Source organism: Mesoplodon densirostris, chromosome 8 (assembly GCF_025265405.1).
Source record: "Mesoplodon densirostris isolate mMesDen1 chromosome 8, mMesDen1 primary haplotype, whole genome shotgun sequence".
Classification (NCBI taxonomy): Eukaryota; Metazoa; Chordata; class Mammalia; order Artiodactyla; family Ziphiidae; genus Mesoplodon; species Mesoplodon densirostris.
In genome coordinates, this window is record NC_082668.1 from 56,300,283 (window position 1) to 56,318,129 (window position 17,847).

A 17,847-nucleotide genomic window follows, 5' to 3' on the forward strand; every position below is an offset into this window, starting at 1 on the left:
ATGTTTTTATATATATAGCAACTTATAAATTTTCTGATTTTAAGAACTGTACTATGGTTATATAAGAAAACATCTTTTTTCTTAGGAATAAACTCTAATTTACTTAGGAGTAAGGGGCCGTAATGTCTCCAACTTGCATACAGTTCAGAAAAATGTATGTTTCTGTATAGATACACAAATATCTATACAGAGAAAATAATAAAGGGGGCAAAATATAAACAATTGGTGAATCTGGGTAAAGGTTATATGGCAGATCCCTGAATTAGCTTGCAACATTTCTATCTGTCTAATCATTTGAAATTCTGTCAAAATAAAAAGTTGTCCACCACATTAATTAATCAATTAACCAATTAAAAATAGGAGTTTGGGGCTGGATAGGACATTCCAACCAGAGGATAAACCTAGTAAAGTGAGAACACTATAAAGATTCTGGTATAACTGGAACACAGTGTGACTCATTCAGGATTCCAGCGGAAAATAAGATGGCATACCTGAATTGAGAAAACTAGAGAAAAAATTAATAAATGGATTATTTACAACAGTATGGAAAGCTCCATTACCATTCCAGGCCAAAAGACAGAGAGGGCTCTGTGAAAAGGGCCTGCTAACAGGAGCCAAGATTTTTAGTTGGAGCCAAGTTGATGACTCCAAAGGGAGGGATCTGGGGCATAAACACTTTCCTCCATTCTCTAATCTCCTGCCTATGTTGCCCATTAGTTAAACCCAACTAGAAACCTGAGGTCAAGGGAGCCTGTTGTACAGTACAGACAGGTCAGCTTCCAGGGGACAAACAGGAGTAAAAAAAGATATCCAGAGAGCAAGTGGATGGGATGTGAGGGGGTGAGGGAGGAGAGTAAGAGAATGCAAAAGTGAGAACAAGAGAATGAGAATGAACATGATGTTGCATAAATATGAAGATGAGGACTTCAACATTAGATAACATGCTGCGTTTTAACTGCCTGTAAGGCAGCCAAGTAGAAGTGTCCAGCAGGCAGCCATATACCCAGGACTTGAGGCTTAGGAGCTAGATCTTTGTTTATGGATGAGACTGCCCAAGTGGCACAAATAGAGTGATAATCAAAGATGAGAAAAACCCAAGCTAAGAGATATGTGTAGACAACACTTAACATTTTTTTCACCATTCATCTACTTTTTCATCCTGTGCATCTGTTTTTCTCTCCATCACTCCACTGAAACTGCACTTAATAAGGCTGCCAAATCCAACAGAGACTCTTTAGTCCTTATCTTTTTCATCCTCTTCTAAAGCATTACTTATTAAACACTTTCTCCTTCAAATATCTCATTGCATTTTTTTCTAATACCACATTTTTTCTGTCTCTCCTTCTCTGCCTCACTAGCTCTCTCTGCCTGTGGACATTCTCCCTCTGTCTTGCATTCCTGCAAGCACTCCACCCCCAGTGTTGATGTTCCCTATGGCTCTAGCCTTAGCCCTCAGCAAAAACTATGGAGGCCAGTAGGCAGTAGAAGACATATTTAAAGCTCATGCACACACACAAACCTGTACATCAAAACCTCTATATCCAGGGCTTCCCTGGTGGCGCAGTGGTTAAGAATCCGCCTGCCAATGCAGGGGACACAGGTTCGAGTCCTGGTCCGGGAAGATCCCACATGCCGCGGAGCAACTAAGCCCCTGCACCACAACTACTGAGCCTGAGCTCTAGAGCCCGCGAGCCACAACTACTGAAGCCCGAGCGCCTAGAGCCCGTGCTCCACAACAAGAGAAGCCACCGCGGTGAGAAGCCCGCGCAACGCAACAAAGAGTAGCCCCCGCTCGCTGCAACTAGAGAAAGCCCATACACAGCAACGAAGACCCAATGCCAAAAATAAATAAATAAATTTATAAAAACAAACAAACAAAAAACTCTATATCCAGCCAATCTATCCTCCAAGAATGAGGAGAAATGAAGATATTCTCAAATAAACAAAAGCCAAGAGAATTCAATGCTAGTAGACTTGCCATACAAGAAATGCTAGAGGATGTCCTTCAGACTGAAATGAAATGACACTAGACAGAGAAGAAATCACAACAGAAATTAGAGAATATTTAATACAAATATAATATAAAACAAAACTTTCCAAAACTCATGAGATGCAGCTAAAGCAGGGCTTAGTAGGAAATTTATAGCTCTAAAATGCCTATATTGAAAAAGAAGAAAGATCTCAAATCAATAGCCTATATGTCCACCTTAAGAAACTAGAAAAAGAAGAGTAAGCTAAACCCAAAACAAGCATAAGAAAGGAAATAGCAGATACTAAAGCAGTTATAAAAGAAACAGAGAATAGAAAAACAATAAGAAAATCAATAAAATCAAAACTTGGGTCTTTGAGAAGATCAACAAAATTAGCAAACCTTTAACTAGACTGACCAAGAAATAAAGAGAGAAGATTCAATTGTTAAAATTAGAAATGAAAGAGGAGGGTATTATTAGAAAACTTACAGAAATAAAAAGGATTATAAGAAAAAATATAAGCAACTGGGTGCTAACAAATTTGATAACCTAAATGAAATGAAGAAATTCCTAGAAAGACTACAGAAACTGACTCAAGAAGAAATAGAATAAAATTTTTTTTAAAAAAAAGAAGAAATAGAAAATCTGAATAAACCTATAATAAGTAAAGAGATTGAATCAGTGATTTTAAAACTTCCACAAAGAAAAGCCCAGGACTAGATGGCTTTACTGCTGAATTGTATCAAATTTAAAAAAAAGAATTACAACCAATCCTTCACAAACTCTTCAAAAAAGTACAAAAGAAAGCAACACTTCTTTGTTTATTCTATGAGGCCAGCATACTCCAAAACCAGAAAAATAAATCACAAGAAAACTACACACCAATATCCCTTATGAATACAGATGTGAATTTCCTCAACAATATTTATTAAACTGAATCTAGCAACACATAATAAGAATTATACACCATGATCAATTGAGATTTATCCCACAGATGCAAGACTGTTTCAAGACACAAAAATCAGTCAATACACCATATTAATAAAGGACAAAAACTACATGATCATCTCAATAAATGCAGGAAAAGCACTTGACAAACTGATAGTCTTTCACGATGAAAACACTCAAAAAGGAGTATAAAGGAACTTCCTCAACCTGATAAAGAACATCTATGAAAAACCCACAACTAATATCGTGCCTAATGGTAAAGACTGAAAGGTTCTACTCTTACCACTTATATTCAGCATTGTACTGGAGATTGTAGCCAGGGAAATTAAGCAAGAAAAATAAATAAAAGGCATAAAAATTGGAAAGGAAGAAGCAAAATTATTTGCAGATGACATGACCCTGTATACACAAAATCCTAGAGAATCCACAAATAAACCATCAGGGCTAATAAACAGATTCAGTAAGGTTGTAGGATAAATATACAAAATATATACAACACATACAAGATAAATGTACAAAAATTACCTGTATTTCTATATACTAGCATTGAATAATCCATAAATGAAATTGAGGAGACAATTCCATTTACAATGGCATCAAGAAGAATAAAATACTTGGGAGTAAATTCAACTAAAGAAGTGTAAGATTTGGACACTAAATTACAAAACATTGTTGAAGAAAATTAAAGAAGACCTAAATAAATAAAAGACATCCCATGTTCATTGGTTGGAAAATTTAATATTGTTAAATGGCAATACTTCTCACATTGATCTACAGATTCAATGCAATCCCTATCAAAAATCCAGGGTTTTCTTGTTTGTTTTTTTATTTTTGCAGGAATTGACAAGCTGATCCTAAAATTCATATGGAAATGCAAGGGACCCAGAATGGCCAAAATGATTTTGAAAAAGAAGAACAAAATTGGAGGACTCACAGTCCCAATTTCAAAATTTTCTACACAGATACATACAGTAATCAAAACCGTGTGGTAGTGGCTCAAGGACAGACATAAAGATAACTTATTTTGAACAAAGGTACCAATACAATTCAATGAAGAAAGAATGATCTCTTCAATGTATTAGAGTGGGATAACTGAATATCCACATACAAAAAAATAATAATAATAAAGTTGGATCTCTTCTTTACACTCAAAATACACAAAAGTTAACTCAAAATGGACCAAACACCTAAAGGGAAAAGCTTAAACTACAAACTCTTAGAAGAAAACATAGTTGTAAATCTTCGTGACCTTTTAGGCAATAATTTCTTGCATATGACACCAAAACCACAAGCAACTAAAAAAATAGATTAAACTCATCAAAATTTAAAAATTTGTGCTTCAAAAGATACCAGTGAAAAGACAGCCCACCGAATGAAGAAAATAGTTGTAAATCATACACCTGCTAAGTCTCTAGTATTCAGAAAATATACAGAACTCTTACAACTCAACAATAAAAAGGAAACACGTGGGCTTGAATAGACACGAAGGATATAAATAGATATTTCTCCAAAGACATACAAATGGCCAATAAGCACATGGAAAGATGTTCAATGTAATTAGTCATCACAGAAATGCAAATCAAAATCACAGTGAGATACCACTTTGCACCCACCATGATAGCCATCATCAAAAAGATGAATAATGACAAGTGTTGGTGAGGATTTGGAGAAATTGGGACCCTCATACATTGCTGTTGGGAATGTAGAATGCTACAGCCACTGTGAAAAATAGTTTCTCAAAATGTTAAATATGGACTTACCATATGATCCAGCAACTCCACTCCTAGGTATATACCCAGGAGAAGTGAAAACGTGTTCATATAAAAACTTCTCTGTACACAATTGTTCAGAGAAACAATATCATCACACCCAAAAAGTAGAAACAACCCACATGTCCATCATCTGATGAATGGATAAACAACAACGTGATATATCTATACAATGGAATATTATTTGGCCCAGAAAGGAATGAAGTATTGATTCAGGCTACAACATGGATAAACCTTGAAAACAATATACTAAGAGAAAAGAAAGCAACATACTGTTTGATTCCATTCATATGAAATGTCAGAAGAGGCAATTCCATGGACCTCCTTTACAGAAGGTAAATTAGTGTTTTCCAGGGGCTGGAAGGAAGTAACAAGGAGTGCCTGCTAATTAGTACGGGGTTTACTTTGGGGTGATAAAAATATTCTGGAATTAGATAGTGGGAATGATTATAGAAATTCATGAATATATGAAAACCCACTGAACTGTACACTTTTAAAGGGTGAATTTTATGGTATGTGAATTATATCTCAAAAGAAGAGGGGGGATCTCCTACACCCCTGAATCCTAGTCTTCATTTGTGGAGACAACTAATGTTACTTGTTTCTTGGCTACCATTCGTGAAATAGACTTTATACATACAAACATATATTTGTGTGTCTATAGGTCCCTTAGTAGAAACAGAAGTATGAGCATAGCAGATACACTGTCCTAGACTTTGTTTTCCCCCCTTCACGATATAACTTCAAGATCATTCCTCTTTTTTTAATTAATTTTTTAATTGAAGTATAGTTGATTTACAATGTCGTGTTACTTTCTGCTGTACAGCAAAGTAAGTCAGTTATACATATACATATATCCATTCTTTTTAGATTCTATTCCCATATAGGCCATTACAGAGTATTGAATAGAGTTCCCTGTGCTACACAGTAGGTTCTTATTATTTTATATATAGTAGTATGTATATGTCAATCCCAATCTCCCTGTTTATCCCTTCCCCCTCTTTCCCCCTTGATAACCATAAGTTTGTTTTCTACATCTGTGACTCAATTTCTGTTTTGTAAATAGGTTCATTTGTACCATTTTTTTAGATTCCACATATAAGTGATATCATATGCTATTTGAATTAACTTTAGTAAATTCCATATGACAGTTATTACATTGTATTTTCTCAATTACAAGATGTCTTTTTTTCTTATTAATCAATTTTTTATTGGAGTACAGTTGATTTACAATGTTGCTGTAGTTTCTGCTGTATAAGATCATTCCTCTTTATAACTTGGTGATTATTTCATTACAGCATATGCAAATATCCTTCATTCCTTTTTATTTTTGGATATGTTATAATTTAGTTTGATAGTCTTTTGCTGCTACAATAGTGTTGCAATTAACTTCCTTGATGCATTTCCATTACATGCATATGGGTGGGATACTTTCTAGAAGTAAAATTTCTGGTTGAAAATATGTTCTTATTTTGATAGCTGGATTTATTATTGATTATTGATTTAATGTCTCTCTTACTAGATTATGAGTTTCCTAAGGAGAGGGAACATTTCTATTTTTTTCCCCAAAACTTGTTCATTTATCACTGTATACTATTCCATTACAAAAATATATCATATTCTTATTCATTGTACTTTTAAAAAATTATAGTTGATTTACAATGTTATATTCATTTCAGGTATACAACATAGTGATTCTATATATTTCTATACATTACAAATGAATCACCACAAAAAGTCTAGTAACCATCTGTCACCATACAAAGTTGTTTCTTTTTTGGCTGCTTCTGCACTGGGACTTGGAGCAAGTGAGGTTTTGCACCTGCCCTTTAAGGATGGAGTCTGTTTCCAGCCTCTAGCTCTCCTAAACATAACACCCACGGGTTTTCAAAGCCAAATATTTTGGGTGCTTGTCTTCCCAGTGCAGGACCACCAGGCTGGTGAACTCAGTGTGGGACTTGGACCCCTTGATCCTCAGGGAGGACCTCCACAGTTGTGATTTTCCTCCTGCTTATGGGTCACCATGCCAGGAATGTGGGTCTTTGACAGTCCATGTCTCCACCCCCCTACTTGTCAAGTTGTGGTTCTTTCTTTATATCTTTAGTTATGGAAAAAATCTTTTCTGCTAGCCATTAGGTCATTCTCAGAGATAGTTGGCCTGTAAGTAGCTGTAATTTAGGTGTGACAGGACGTGAGCTCAGGATCTTCCTACTCTGCCATCTTGATCTTTCTCTATCCCCATTTCTGTTTCGTTGACCAGAGCAATCTAGATTTTAGCACATTGCTTGACATAGTGCTTTACTTATTTGTAGACAGACAAGCCTGTGTGCTTTATTGTACAAAGTGTCAAATAGAGATTCAAAGCTACATCATTAAAAAGCAAACAACAATCTAGTTTATAGAGATGGTAATTGTTTGCGGGGGTTGGTTGGTTTTTGTTTCTTTTTTTTCTTTTCATCCAGTTGTTTTTTTTTTATGTTTTCCTTTTAAACTCCAGTATATTTTCAAAAATTGTGTGGGTCAACTGCAATGCATCATTTTAAGAAATATAGAATCCTTAATTTCATCTGAAGACATCAGCATGTTTTATTAAATAAATGCCTGCTTCTTATATTTGAGTATTCTGCATTTCAGTTACTTAAAAAAAACAAAGGAAGATGGGGGTTGATTTGCAGCTTTAAGAGACCTAATAGCGGCACCTGCTGGAGAAAATGTCAGAATAAGTTTTGAAGCCATTAAATCTTAAAAATTTTAGATCAGTTTGTTTATATTAATCAGGAAGAAATTTGTTATTTTACCATAGGAGTGCTTGTAATATGTAAATATAATTAAGTTTACAAGAGGTTCTTTGATGTTCTACAAAATTAGAGATAAAAGTGTTTTTTCTTTTTTCAGGATAAAGTCATTTTGGGAACCGATTACCCCTTTCCACTAGGTGAGCTGGAACCTGGGAAACTGATAGAATCCATGGAAGAATTTGATGCAGAAACAAAGGTATGTGCCTTTTACTTCATGATCTTCTTCCTGAATTTTCCTGCTCTAATTGTGTTTGGTTTCAGAGCACTTTGCTATGTGATAGCAAAGAACAGAGAAATCATTACGCTTAATATTCCTAGAACTGTTACTTGATCTCCAGAAAGAGCTGACCTATTAAAGGGCAAAGGAAATTTAAAATGCTGAAAGTCAATCTAGTACAACTAAGTTCATAAAGCCAAGAAAGAAAATGGTAAAGAAGCACATTATAATAATATATTTAGATTTGCACATTAGATGAATGAGAGAAATGTCTAAATTTTTACTTTAATGTTTCTGTTACAAATCTACCAGTCTCAAAAGTTGTAATGATTCTAGTTATTTGGATATTGAGACTAAAGTCTTGATTAACAGAACTCAAGGATCCAGAACCCTCAAGTAACTGGATTTATTTTTTTTCTTTTAGCATTTGACTTTTAGAGTGGCTAAATGTGCCTTAATGCTGCCACTGCCATTCTGCCCCTCAGGCTCCTGAAAGAAAATGAGGTTAAAATGAGACTCAGTGTCCCCAGATTTCCTCTCTTTTGCCATCCCCTTCCCATCCCACACCCACCCCCAACAAAACAAGTTCGTCCTAAGACTTCACTGACAATCACTACCAGGGGACAGGGATGGCCAGAAATGAAAACACGGGGATATATAAATTCTTAACAAATCTTACAAATGTTTTAGTCATAGTCCTTTTGTATAAGTCTTGGCTTTCTTCTAAACTAGAATCCAAATTTTCTCTAATTCTCTGCTTTGATTTTTAAGGATGTATTAGCTCATCACATCTTCTCAGTAGGCTTGAAGTACATGAACAGATGCCAACAAGGGTCCTTTTCCTTTTTTTTAGATTTATTCATTATTTATTTTAAGCTGCATAGGATCTTAGTTGTGGCACTAAGGATCTTCACTGAGGCATACGGGACCTTTCGTTGCGGCACACGAGCTCTTCCTTGAGGTGTACAGGGCTTTTCTCTAGTTGTGGCACGCAGGCTCCAGGGCATGTGGGCTCTGCAGTTGTGGCGCAAAGGTTCCAGAGCACATGGGTTCTGTAGTTTGTGGCACACAGTCTCTCTAGTTGAGGCGTGCGAGCTCAATAGTTGTGGTGCGTGGGCTTAATTGCACCATGGCATGTGGGATCTTAGTTCCTTGACCAGGGATCGAACCTGCGTCCCCTGCATTGTAAGGCGGATTCTTTACCACTAGACCACCAGGGAAGTCCCAAGGGTCCATTTTGACATATACTAGTTGCAAGTTATTGACTGGGAGACCTCAGACTGCTTTAAATAGGAAGTTTCTCCTTTGGCACTTACCCACCTTAAGGCACTAAAAGTCTTGAATTGTTAAATATATACTTATTAAAGTAGCAAGCAATACTAAGTTTTTTCACTTTCTTTTTTTTTTTTTTTGCAGTACGCGGGCCTCTCACTGTTGTGGCCTCTCCTGTTGCGGAGCACAGGCTCCGCACGCGCAGGCTCAGCGGCCATGGCTCAGGGGCCCAGCTGCTCCGCAGCATGTGGGATCTTCCCGGACCGGGGCACAAACCCGTGTCCCCTGCATCGGCAGGCGGACTCTCAACCACTGCGCCCGCAGGGAAGCCCAAGTTTTTTTACTTTTTATATCAAAGGTTGAGAAATGAAGAACTTTCTATAACATTAACCAAAATTAAACTGAAACCAGATTACCTCAAGAATCCTGATTAAGACTTTAATGGAATAATAATAATTATTATTACATGCCTTTTGTTATTTAATTTTATGTGCTTATCACTTTCAAGTTTTCAGAAAATCTTGAATAAAAATTTTATATTGTCACAAATTCATGATATTCTGTATAAGGTTACTCATTATAACACTGTTTGTAATAAAACTAAAAACAATCTACAGGGGAATAAATAAATAATAACATAGCCATACAATGGATTCTATACAGCCATAAAAAATATTAAGAATCGATTTCTGATATATTAAGTTAAGCAAGGTGCAAAAACTGCATATAGTATACTTCCATTTGTGTATGGTATACTATCCATTTGTGAAAAAAATTATAAACCTACATATAAATGCATAAAATATTTCTGGAAGAAGGACAAGAAACTGATAACTCTGGTAAGAAAAAATAGTGGTAGCACTAGTGAATGGAAATGTACATTTTTATACCTTTTGAATTTTGAGCCACATGAAGGTAAAATTTCACTAAAAAATTTTAAATGAAATAATTAAATCCATTTGATGAGCACAACCAGCCTGGGAGATAAGCAAATGCATTCCACCATGTAGGTGCAGAGGAGAAAAACAAGACTTGGGGGTTGAGTGATTTGCCAAAAGGGATATAACTGCTGGATTATAGCACATGGACCCAACCCCAAATCTCCGGACTCCAGGATCAGGTTTCCATCCAACACACCAAAATGTACCTCCTTCAAAGGATACTCAGTACCAACCTATTTTATTATTTTTATTTATTTTTATTTGGCTGCGTTGGGTCTTCGTTGCTGCGTGCCGGCTTTCTCTAGTGGCGGCGAGCGGGGGCTACTCTTCGTTGCTGTGTGCGGGTTTCTCATTGCAGTGGCTTCTCTTGTTGTGGCTCACGGGCTCTAGGGCACAGGCTCAGTAACTGTGGCGCACGAGCTCAGTAGTTGTGGCTCATGGGCTCTAGAGCACAGGCTCAGTAGTTGTGGTGCATGGGCTTAGTTGCTCCGCAGCATGTGGGATCTCCCCGGACCAGGGCTCGAATCCACATCTCCTGCACTGGCACGCAGATTCCCAGCCACTGCGCCACCAGGGAAGCCCCCCAACCTATTTTTTTTTTAACAAATTTATTTATTTATTTTTGGCTGCCTTGGGTCTTCGTTGCTGCGTCCAGGCTTTCTCTAGTTGTGGTGAGCAGGGGCTACTCTTTGTTGTGGTGCACAGGCTTCTCATTGCAGTGGCTTCTCTTGTTGCGGAGCACAGGCTCTAGGCACACGGGCTTCAGTAGTTGTGGCACACGGGCTCAGTAGTTGTGGCACACAGTCTTAGTTGCTCTGCAGCATGTGGGATCTTCCCGGACCAGGGTTCAAACCCGTGTCCCCTGCATTGGCATGCGGATTCTTAACCACCGCACCACCAGGGAAGCCCCACCCAACCTATTTTAAAAAGCAAATAGTTTCTCACAGCAGCAACAGTCACTTCTGAATCTTCCTTTAGAGGAGGATGGCCCAAGTATGAATCTGGGAAGAACCCTGAATAAGAGGTCCCTGCCTCAAATTACCCACTCTACAAGGCTGTGTGAGAACCCTGAAGTGGTCATGATATATAGATACACACTAATGGTACAGATATTACACGACACCATACATGTTTCCTTCCACCCTCAATTACATACCTGCCTTTTGCAAGCAGGATATATATCAATTAGGGTATCACAAAATTACCCCTCAAATCACAGGAGTTCTTTCTGTGGAGATGATCTAACCTACAGCTGGGGAGAGAGTGAAAAAAAACTTGGCAGTCTTCTTCTCATGTGAAATTTATAAATGTACATACTTGTACAATTTTCTGAGACTCTTCATCTGTATCACTTTTCTTGCTCCAAAAGAGCTTACTTTTTATTCAGGGCCATGTGAAAGACAACACATATACCGAGAAGGTGGTAGGTGGCTAGATGACTTCTGGGCACTCTTTCCAACTCTCTTATCTTACAGACCTAAAACTCACTGGAGGGTCCTGTAAAAAGAAAGTCATTTTCCTAAGAGGGTTTTCCCTGTTGTAATTCTCCTCCCCTCCTCCCACAACCAAGTTTCAAACTTAGATTTCAAATAGAGGAAAAAGGGGGAACTGAAGGCAGTTAAAAGGTACAAACTTCCAGTTACAAGATAAATAAGTACTAGGGTTGTAATGTACATCATGATAAATATAATTAATGCTGCTATATGTTATATATGAAAGTTATTAAGAAACTAAATCCTAAGAGTTCTCATCCCAAGGAAAAAAATACTTTTTTCTATTTCTTTAATGTATCTATATGAGATGATGGATGTTCACTAAACTTATTGTGATCATTTCATGATGTACATAAGTCAAATCATTATGTTGTACACCTTAAACTTATACAGTGTTCTATATCAATTATATCTCAATAAAACTGGAAGAAAAAAAAGAACTTCATTCCTTTTGGGGCCTGAATATTCCATTTATGTATATACCACATTTAAAAATCTATTCATCTGTTGATGTATGCTTAGGTTGTTTCCACCTTTTGGCTGCTGTGAATCGTGCTGCTATGAACATTCACATACAAGTATCTGAGTCCCTGTTTTTAATTCTTTTGGCTATATAACTAGGAGTAGAATTGTTGGGTCATATTGTAATTCTGTTTCTAATATATTTAAACTTATCATTCTATTATTTTGTATAAAAAGCATTTGCAGAAATCTTTCACTAGGAACTGTTATTATAAAAATAAGCATAAAACAAATATACATTTTATGTGTTACTTATAAATACATATTTACATGTGTCAAAATTCAAAAAAATCCATTTTTTGTCTATGATTGCCAACATATTTGAGAAATAGGGAAAATAATAAAAGCACAAATATACCACACACCATTTATATTTTTACTTTTAAAAGACTGTTCAAAACAAATATATGAATATAATTTGAAAAACAGTGGGGTGAAACATGGGTCAAGAGATTCACTGTTTAACCTGCTAATATTTTTCTCTCACACTGGGGAACTGAGTTTTTAAAAACCTGATGAAGACACTTAATAAGTACTTTAAAACAACCATTAAATAATGCTTTAAAATAAAATCTTTTCTTTTTCAGGATAAACTCAAAGCTGGCAATGCTCTAAAATTTTTGGGTCTTGAGAGAAAACAATTTGAATGACTGAATTTACTACAAAGGCAAATTTCAAGAAGATTTTTTTGTTTGTTTTTAAATATGTATCACATATGTATCACTAAAATCCTATTTTGAACACTTTTATCTAGAAATATAATATTTATCCTGAACTGTTCATAACAAAAATGATGCATGCTTTTATTCAGAAAAGCAGTAAATTATTTCATGTGCAAATCAAAAATAATTTTCCCAGTGCCTTTTAAATTAATGTCAGAAATAAAAAGCAAAATGTCATTAATGATTTATATGGAAAAAATAACAGATTCATCCCAGAGCGTTCAGGTAGGTTCTACTTTGAGCAAATATATGTTAATAGGGCCCAAATAAACTGTTTTTATTCACTTTAACACCTTCCATTAGCCCAGAAGTGGGCTGGGAGTGAAGCTCCAAAAAAATAAATGATATACATATTCCATAACATCTAGGAGCTTATAGCCCAATTAAAGAGGCAAGATACATGTTCGTGGAATAATAACTAAGCAATAAAACATGTGTCACAGAAGTTTTAGTAAGAAAAATTCATTTGGATTCAAACTTTGGGCAGATCTTCACAGAAGCTGGAACTTGGGCTGAGTCTATAAGGATGGATAAGACATGCTTAGGTTTGGAAGATAGGAAATAGATAGGAAGGCAAAACTATGGGAACATAGTTCCCATACGAATGAGAACTTATCTATTCTGGAGAAAAGTTTCAGTATGTAATTTACTTTTATGAGAAGCTCTTTTAATTTAAAATACAGAGCAGAATGTTTAAAGAAGGCTGTAGAGACTGAGCAGAGCAATAGCAGGGTAGCCTTTGTTCTACTCACTTCATTTCTGGTCATCCCACCTGGACTGCTGAAAATGAACTTGGTCCTGGGAAGGGTGATGAACGTCTGTGGTTCATGTTCCTCTGGCTGAATTCTAAAATCAAATATAATTTTTCTAAATTACCCTCTTGCTTTAGTTTCATTCATACTTCTTTTCCCTTCCATTAGTCCAGAAAATCAAGTTGAGTACTGGCATGTGATTTGTACTGATTAAATTTTTGCTAAACTACACCCATCCCATTATTTTTTCTTCATTTATTTAGTCTGTAACTCCATCTCTTTCTTGCTACTCCTGTTGCTTTCTAGGACTTTACCCACCCACCACTCTGTTACTCCAATCTGCCTAAAAAGAAAAACAAAGTCATGCAAAACAGCAGCATGAAGCATGTGTTATTATTCTTTTCCTTCCCCATTCTTTGGGGAAAATATCTGTTCCTTTTCAAATAATATATATTTGAGCACTGTTAACACAGTGTTTAATGATTGTGTTATTATGAAAAGTAACTTGATCATCTCATTCAGTATCATAGATCTATAGATTCATAGCTTAAATAGATACCAGGTATATTCATAGTCACAGAGTATTTATATGATGTGCCAGTACTGTAGGACACTTCCAGACACTGGGGATATAGAAGTTAACAAAAAGGATAAAATTCCTTCTCTGATGAAGCCTACAATCTGGAGGGTAAGAAACATAAATAAATGAAGGAGGACAAAGAAAGGAGGAATGGAGAGTGAGAGGGAGGGAGGAAGGAAGGAAGAGAGGGAATTCTTCTCATACTGATAAACATTATGCAGAAATTAAAACAAGGAAATGTATAGAGTGACTAGGGGAAAGATGGGAGACAAAACATTCAGCTGTGAGGCCAGAGAACACCGCTTTAAAGAGGATTTTGAATTAAGACTCGACCAGTAGAAAGAAAGAGCCATGGAGAAGAGTCTTGCAGGCAAAGGCTGGAGCAGCAAAGGCTCTGAGGCAGAAGAGAGCTGTGGCAGAACTTGTGAGCAAGGGGGAGAGAAGTAGGGACAAAGCGGAAAAGCTGGCCAGATAAGCAGGCCAAGGTCAAGAGTTTAGATTTTCATATTAAGTTTTACAGGAAGCCATCGGAGTTTTTAAAATAGGTTTGTGACATGCTCTGACTTAGGTTTTAAAAAAAAAACACATTAGCAGCTGTGTAGAGAATTACTTAAAGGGGTCAAGAATGGTACTAGGCAGACTACGCAAGAAATGATGGTGACTTGGGCAAGAGTAGTAGAAAGGGGATGGTGAGATGGGGTTGTAGGGAGAAGCAACAGCACTTGATAAATGTGAGGACAAGGGGAGATGGGAAGGAAAGAAATCAAGGCTGATAGCCAGGTATCTGTCTGTATGTGTGACTGCACCACAGTTTGTTCAATCAGTCTCCTACATTCGAACATTACATGTAATTTCCAATATTTTGCAATTACAAACAACACTGCAATAAAATTAGGTTCATTTCTTACAGCATACATAAGGACAACTCTAACTTCGATTTGATCAAAGATTAACTCTAAGATAAAATGAAACTATGCAGATGCAAGAAAAGATGAGAAAATTCCTCTTTAATTCGAATGTAAAGAAGGGCTTTCTTTCCTTTTTTCTAAAATTTATTTATTTATTTTTGGCTGCATTGGGTCTTCGTTGCTGCACGCGGGCTTTCTCTAGTTACAGTGAGCGGGGGCTACTCTTCGTTGTGGTTCGCGGGCTTCTCATTGCAGTGGCTTCTCTTGTTGTGTAGCACGGGCTCTAAGGGCGTGGGTTTCAGTAGTCGTGGCACGCGGGCTCAGTAGTTGTGGCTTGCGGGCTCTAGAGTGCAGACTCAGTAGTTGTGGTGCACAGGCTTAGTTACTCGGTGGCATGTGGGATCTTCCTGGACCAGGGCTCGAACCGTGTCCCCTGCATTGGCAGGCGGATTCCTAACCATTGAGCCACCAGGGAAGCCCAAGAAGGGCTTTCTAATGATGTCTTTTCTGTGCAATAACTCTGGGGACATTTAGCCTCTGAGATGTAGCTAAAGGTATTAAACTCATTCATACCTTAGACACAGATGTCTTGACTCCTAGTTTTTTTCACTAGAGCAGCTGAGCAGATTTATTTTACCATCATGAGGAAGGTTGGGAAAAACAGATTTAGGAGCAAAGAGAATCAATAGTTCCACTGTTGGACTCGTTATATTTCAGATGTGTCTTAGACATTTAGGTAGGAATGTCCAGTAAGCAGTTAAGTATATTACTCTGGAGACTTCAAGAGGGAAGCTGCGGAGAGGCCATCAGTGTACAAAAGGTATTTAAAGAAGTAAGACTGGATGAAATCACTGAGAGAAAAAGTAAAGCAGAGAACCAAAAGAACCCAGGACAAATTCCTGGGATTCAGCAGCATTTGGAAGTCGGATGGAGGTAGCCAGCATTGAAAACTGAGTAGTGCCCAGTAAGGTAGGAGGAAAACCAGAAAAATGTGGTATTCAGAAGTAAGGAGGAGACAATGTTTCAACAAGTCCTAACAGCTTTAGGCATTAAAAAAAAAAAAAGCTACAATACTATGGTACTTTACAGAATCATATGCCCCAATATAACTCAATCCCTTTATCCCAAAATAGTTCCACTTCCTATAGTCCCAACTCTGATTAATGGCATCACCCAGTCACCAAAATTCTCTCCTTCACCCATATCAAACCTGACATTAACTCTGATAGATTCCGCCATTTTAACATATATCTTTCACTTCTTATCTATTCTTTCTTCCCTAACACTTCCAACTAAATTCAGGTCCTCAAGTCTCATCAGGACTATTGAAATAATCTCTTACGTATACCGCTGCCTCTTGGCTTAGTCTGGGTACAATCCATCTTCCACACTGTGGCCAGAGAAAAATTTCCAAAGTATGTATATGATCATATTGCTTTCTCTCTCTCTCTCTCTCTCTCCTTCAAAATTCCTCAGGACCTAAAGTGATTGTTTCTAGGCTTTGGGATTTCATTAATCAGTACCTCCCCCTTTGAAAAACTGTACTGATATCTCTAATAGAACATACTTCTCATTTTGGATTGCAGCTGCTATCTTCCCACTGGCCTGGGACTTCCTTGAGAGCAGAAACTATGACTTCATTCACTTATGCACTCATTCACATATATTCAACAATATTTATTGAGGGTCTATTATGTGCCAAGAACCACACTAGGTCCTGGGATGATGTACGTAAAAACAAACACAGTTCCTGTCCTCAATTGTGCTTATAATCTAGTTAGGGAGACATGTATCAAATAAGCAACAAATTAATATAAAACTTCTACCATCACAAGAGCTATGAAGGAGAAGCACATAGTGTATAGAGAGCTTAAAATAAGGGATTTGAGCCAATCAGAGTTGGGGAGAGAATTTTCAGAAGTGTTGCCTGAGCTGGGATCTGAAGAGCAGACAAGAGCTAAAAGGTAGAGAGGCAAAGAGGAGAGTGAAGAATATGTGAGGCAGAGGAATAAGAAATAAGACCACAGTAAGAAATAAGACCACTGGGGCTGGAGGTGAGAAACCAAGACATTCTTGGTACAAAGTGACAAGATCACGTAGGGCTATACGTCAGTTGAGGAATTTTATCTATCAAAAAGCAGTGAGGTTTTCAGGCTTCCCTGGCTGCACAGTGGTTAAGAATCTGCCTGCCAATGCAGGGGACACGAGTTTGAGCCCTGGTCCGGGAAGATCCCACATGCCGTGGAGCAACTAAGCCTGTGTGCCACAACTACTGAGCCTGCACTCTAGAGCCCGCAAGCCACAACTACTGAAGCCCGTGCGCCTAGAGCCCAGGCTCCACAACAAGAGAAGCCATTGCAATGAGAAGCCCGTGCACCGCAACAAGAGTAGCGCCCCATCGCTGCAACTAAAACAAAGCCCGTGCACAGCAATGAGGACCCAATGCAGCCAATATTAAAATAAATAAATAAATTTAAATTTAAAAAATAAAGTTAAAAAAAGAAAAGCAATGAGGTTTTCAATTAGGAGATGACATAACTAGAGATGAATTTTGAAAAGACTCTTCTGGCCCTAAAACAATACTGCTCACACCCAGAATCTCAAAAATCTCTCAGGAAAATCACTTTTTCAGGCTTTTCTTGCCCATGTTTTCTACTACACGTATTTCTCCAAAACATACTCCTGGGGGGAAAAATATCCCACCACCATCAGATTCCAAAGGACAACCATGCATAGTTATCCAAGTACTTCTCTTCATTGTATTCTACCATCCCCATATTTCCGATCTCCCCTAAAAAGGAAGTCAGCTCTACTTCAATTTATATTACCCAACCAGAAAACTTAAACCTATATTGATGTAAAAAAAAAATGATACAACGAATTAGTTACAAAACAGAAAGAAACTCACAGACACAGAAAACAAAATTATAGTTACCAAAAGGGAAAGGGGGGTGG

At 37.3% G+C, this 17,847-nt stretch overlaps 1 protein-coding gene across 2 annotated transcripts in view; it reads left to right on the top strand.

Annotated features, from left to right (window-relative positions):
* ACMSD (aminocarboxymuconate semialdehyde decarboxylase) overlaps nt 1–12,580 on the top strand; it is a 64,632-nt gene extending 52,052 nt beyond the window's left edge. For both annotated transcript variants that reach the window (XM_060107125.1, XM_060107126.1), the window contains 2 exons: nt 7,583–7,681; nt 12,518–12,580. In XM_060107125.1, coding sequence (XP_059963108.1) covers nt 7,583–7,681; nt 12,518–12,580 — 162 coding nt within the window. The remainder of the gene's footprint in view (nt 1–7,582; nt 7,682–12,517) is intronic.
* The last annotated feature ends 5,267 nt before the right edge of the window (nt 12,581–17,847 follow it).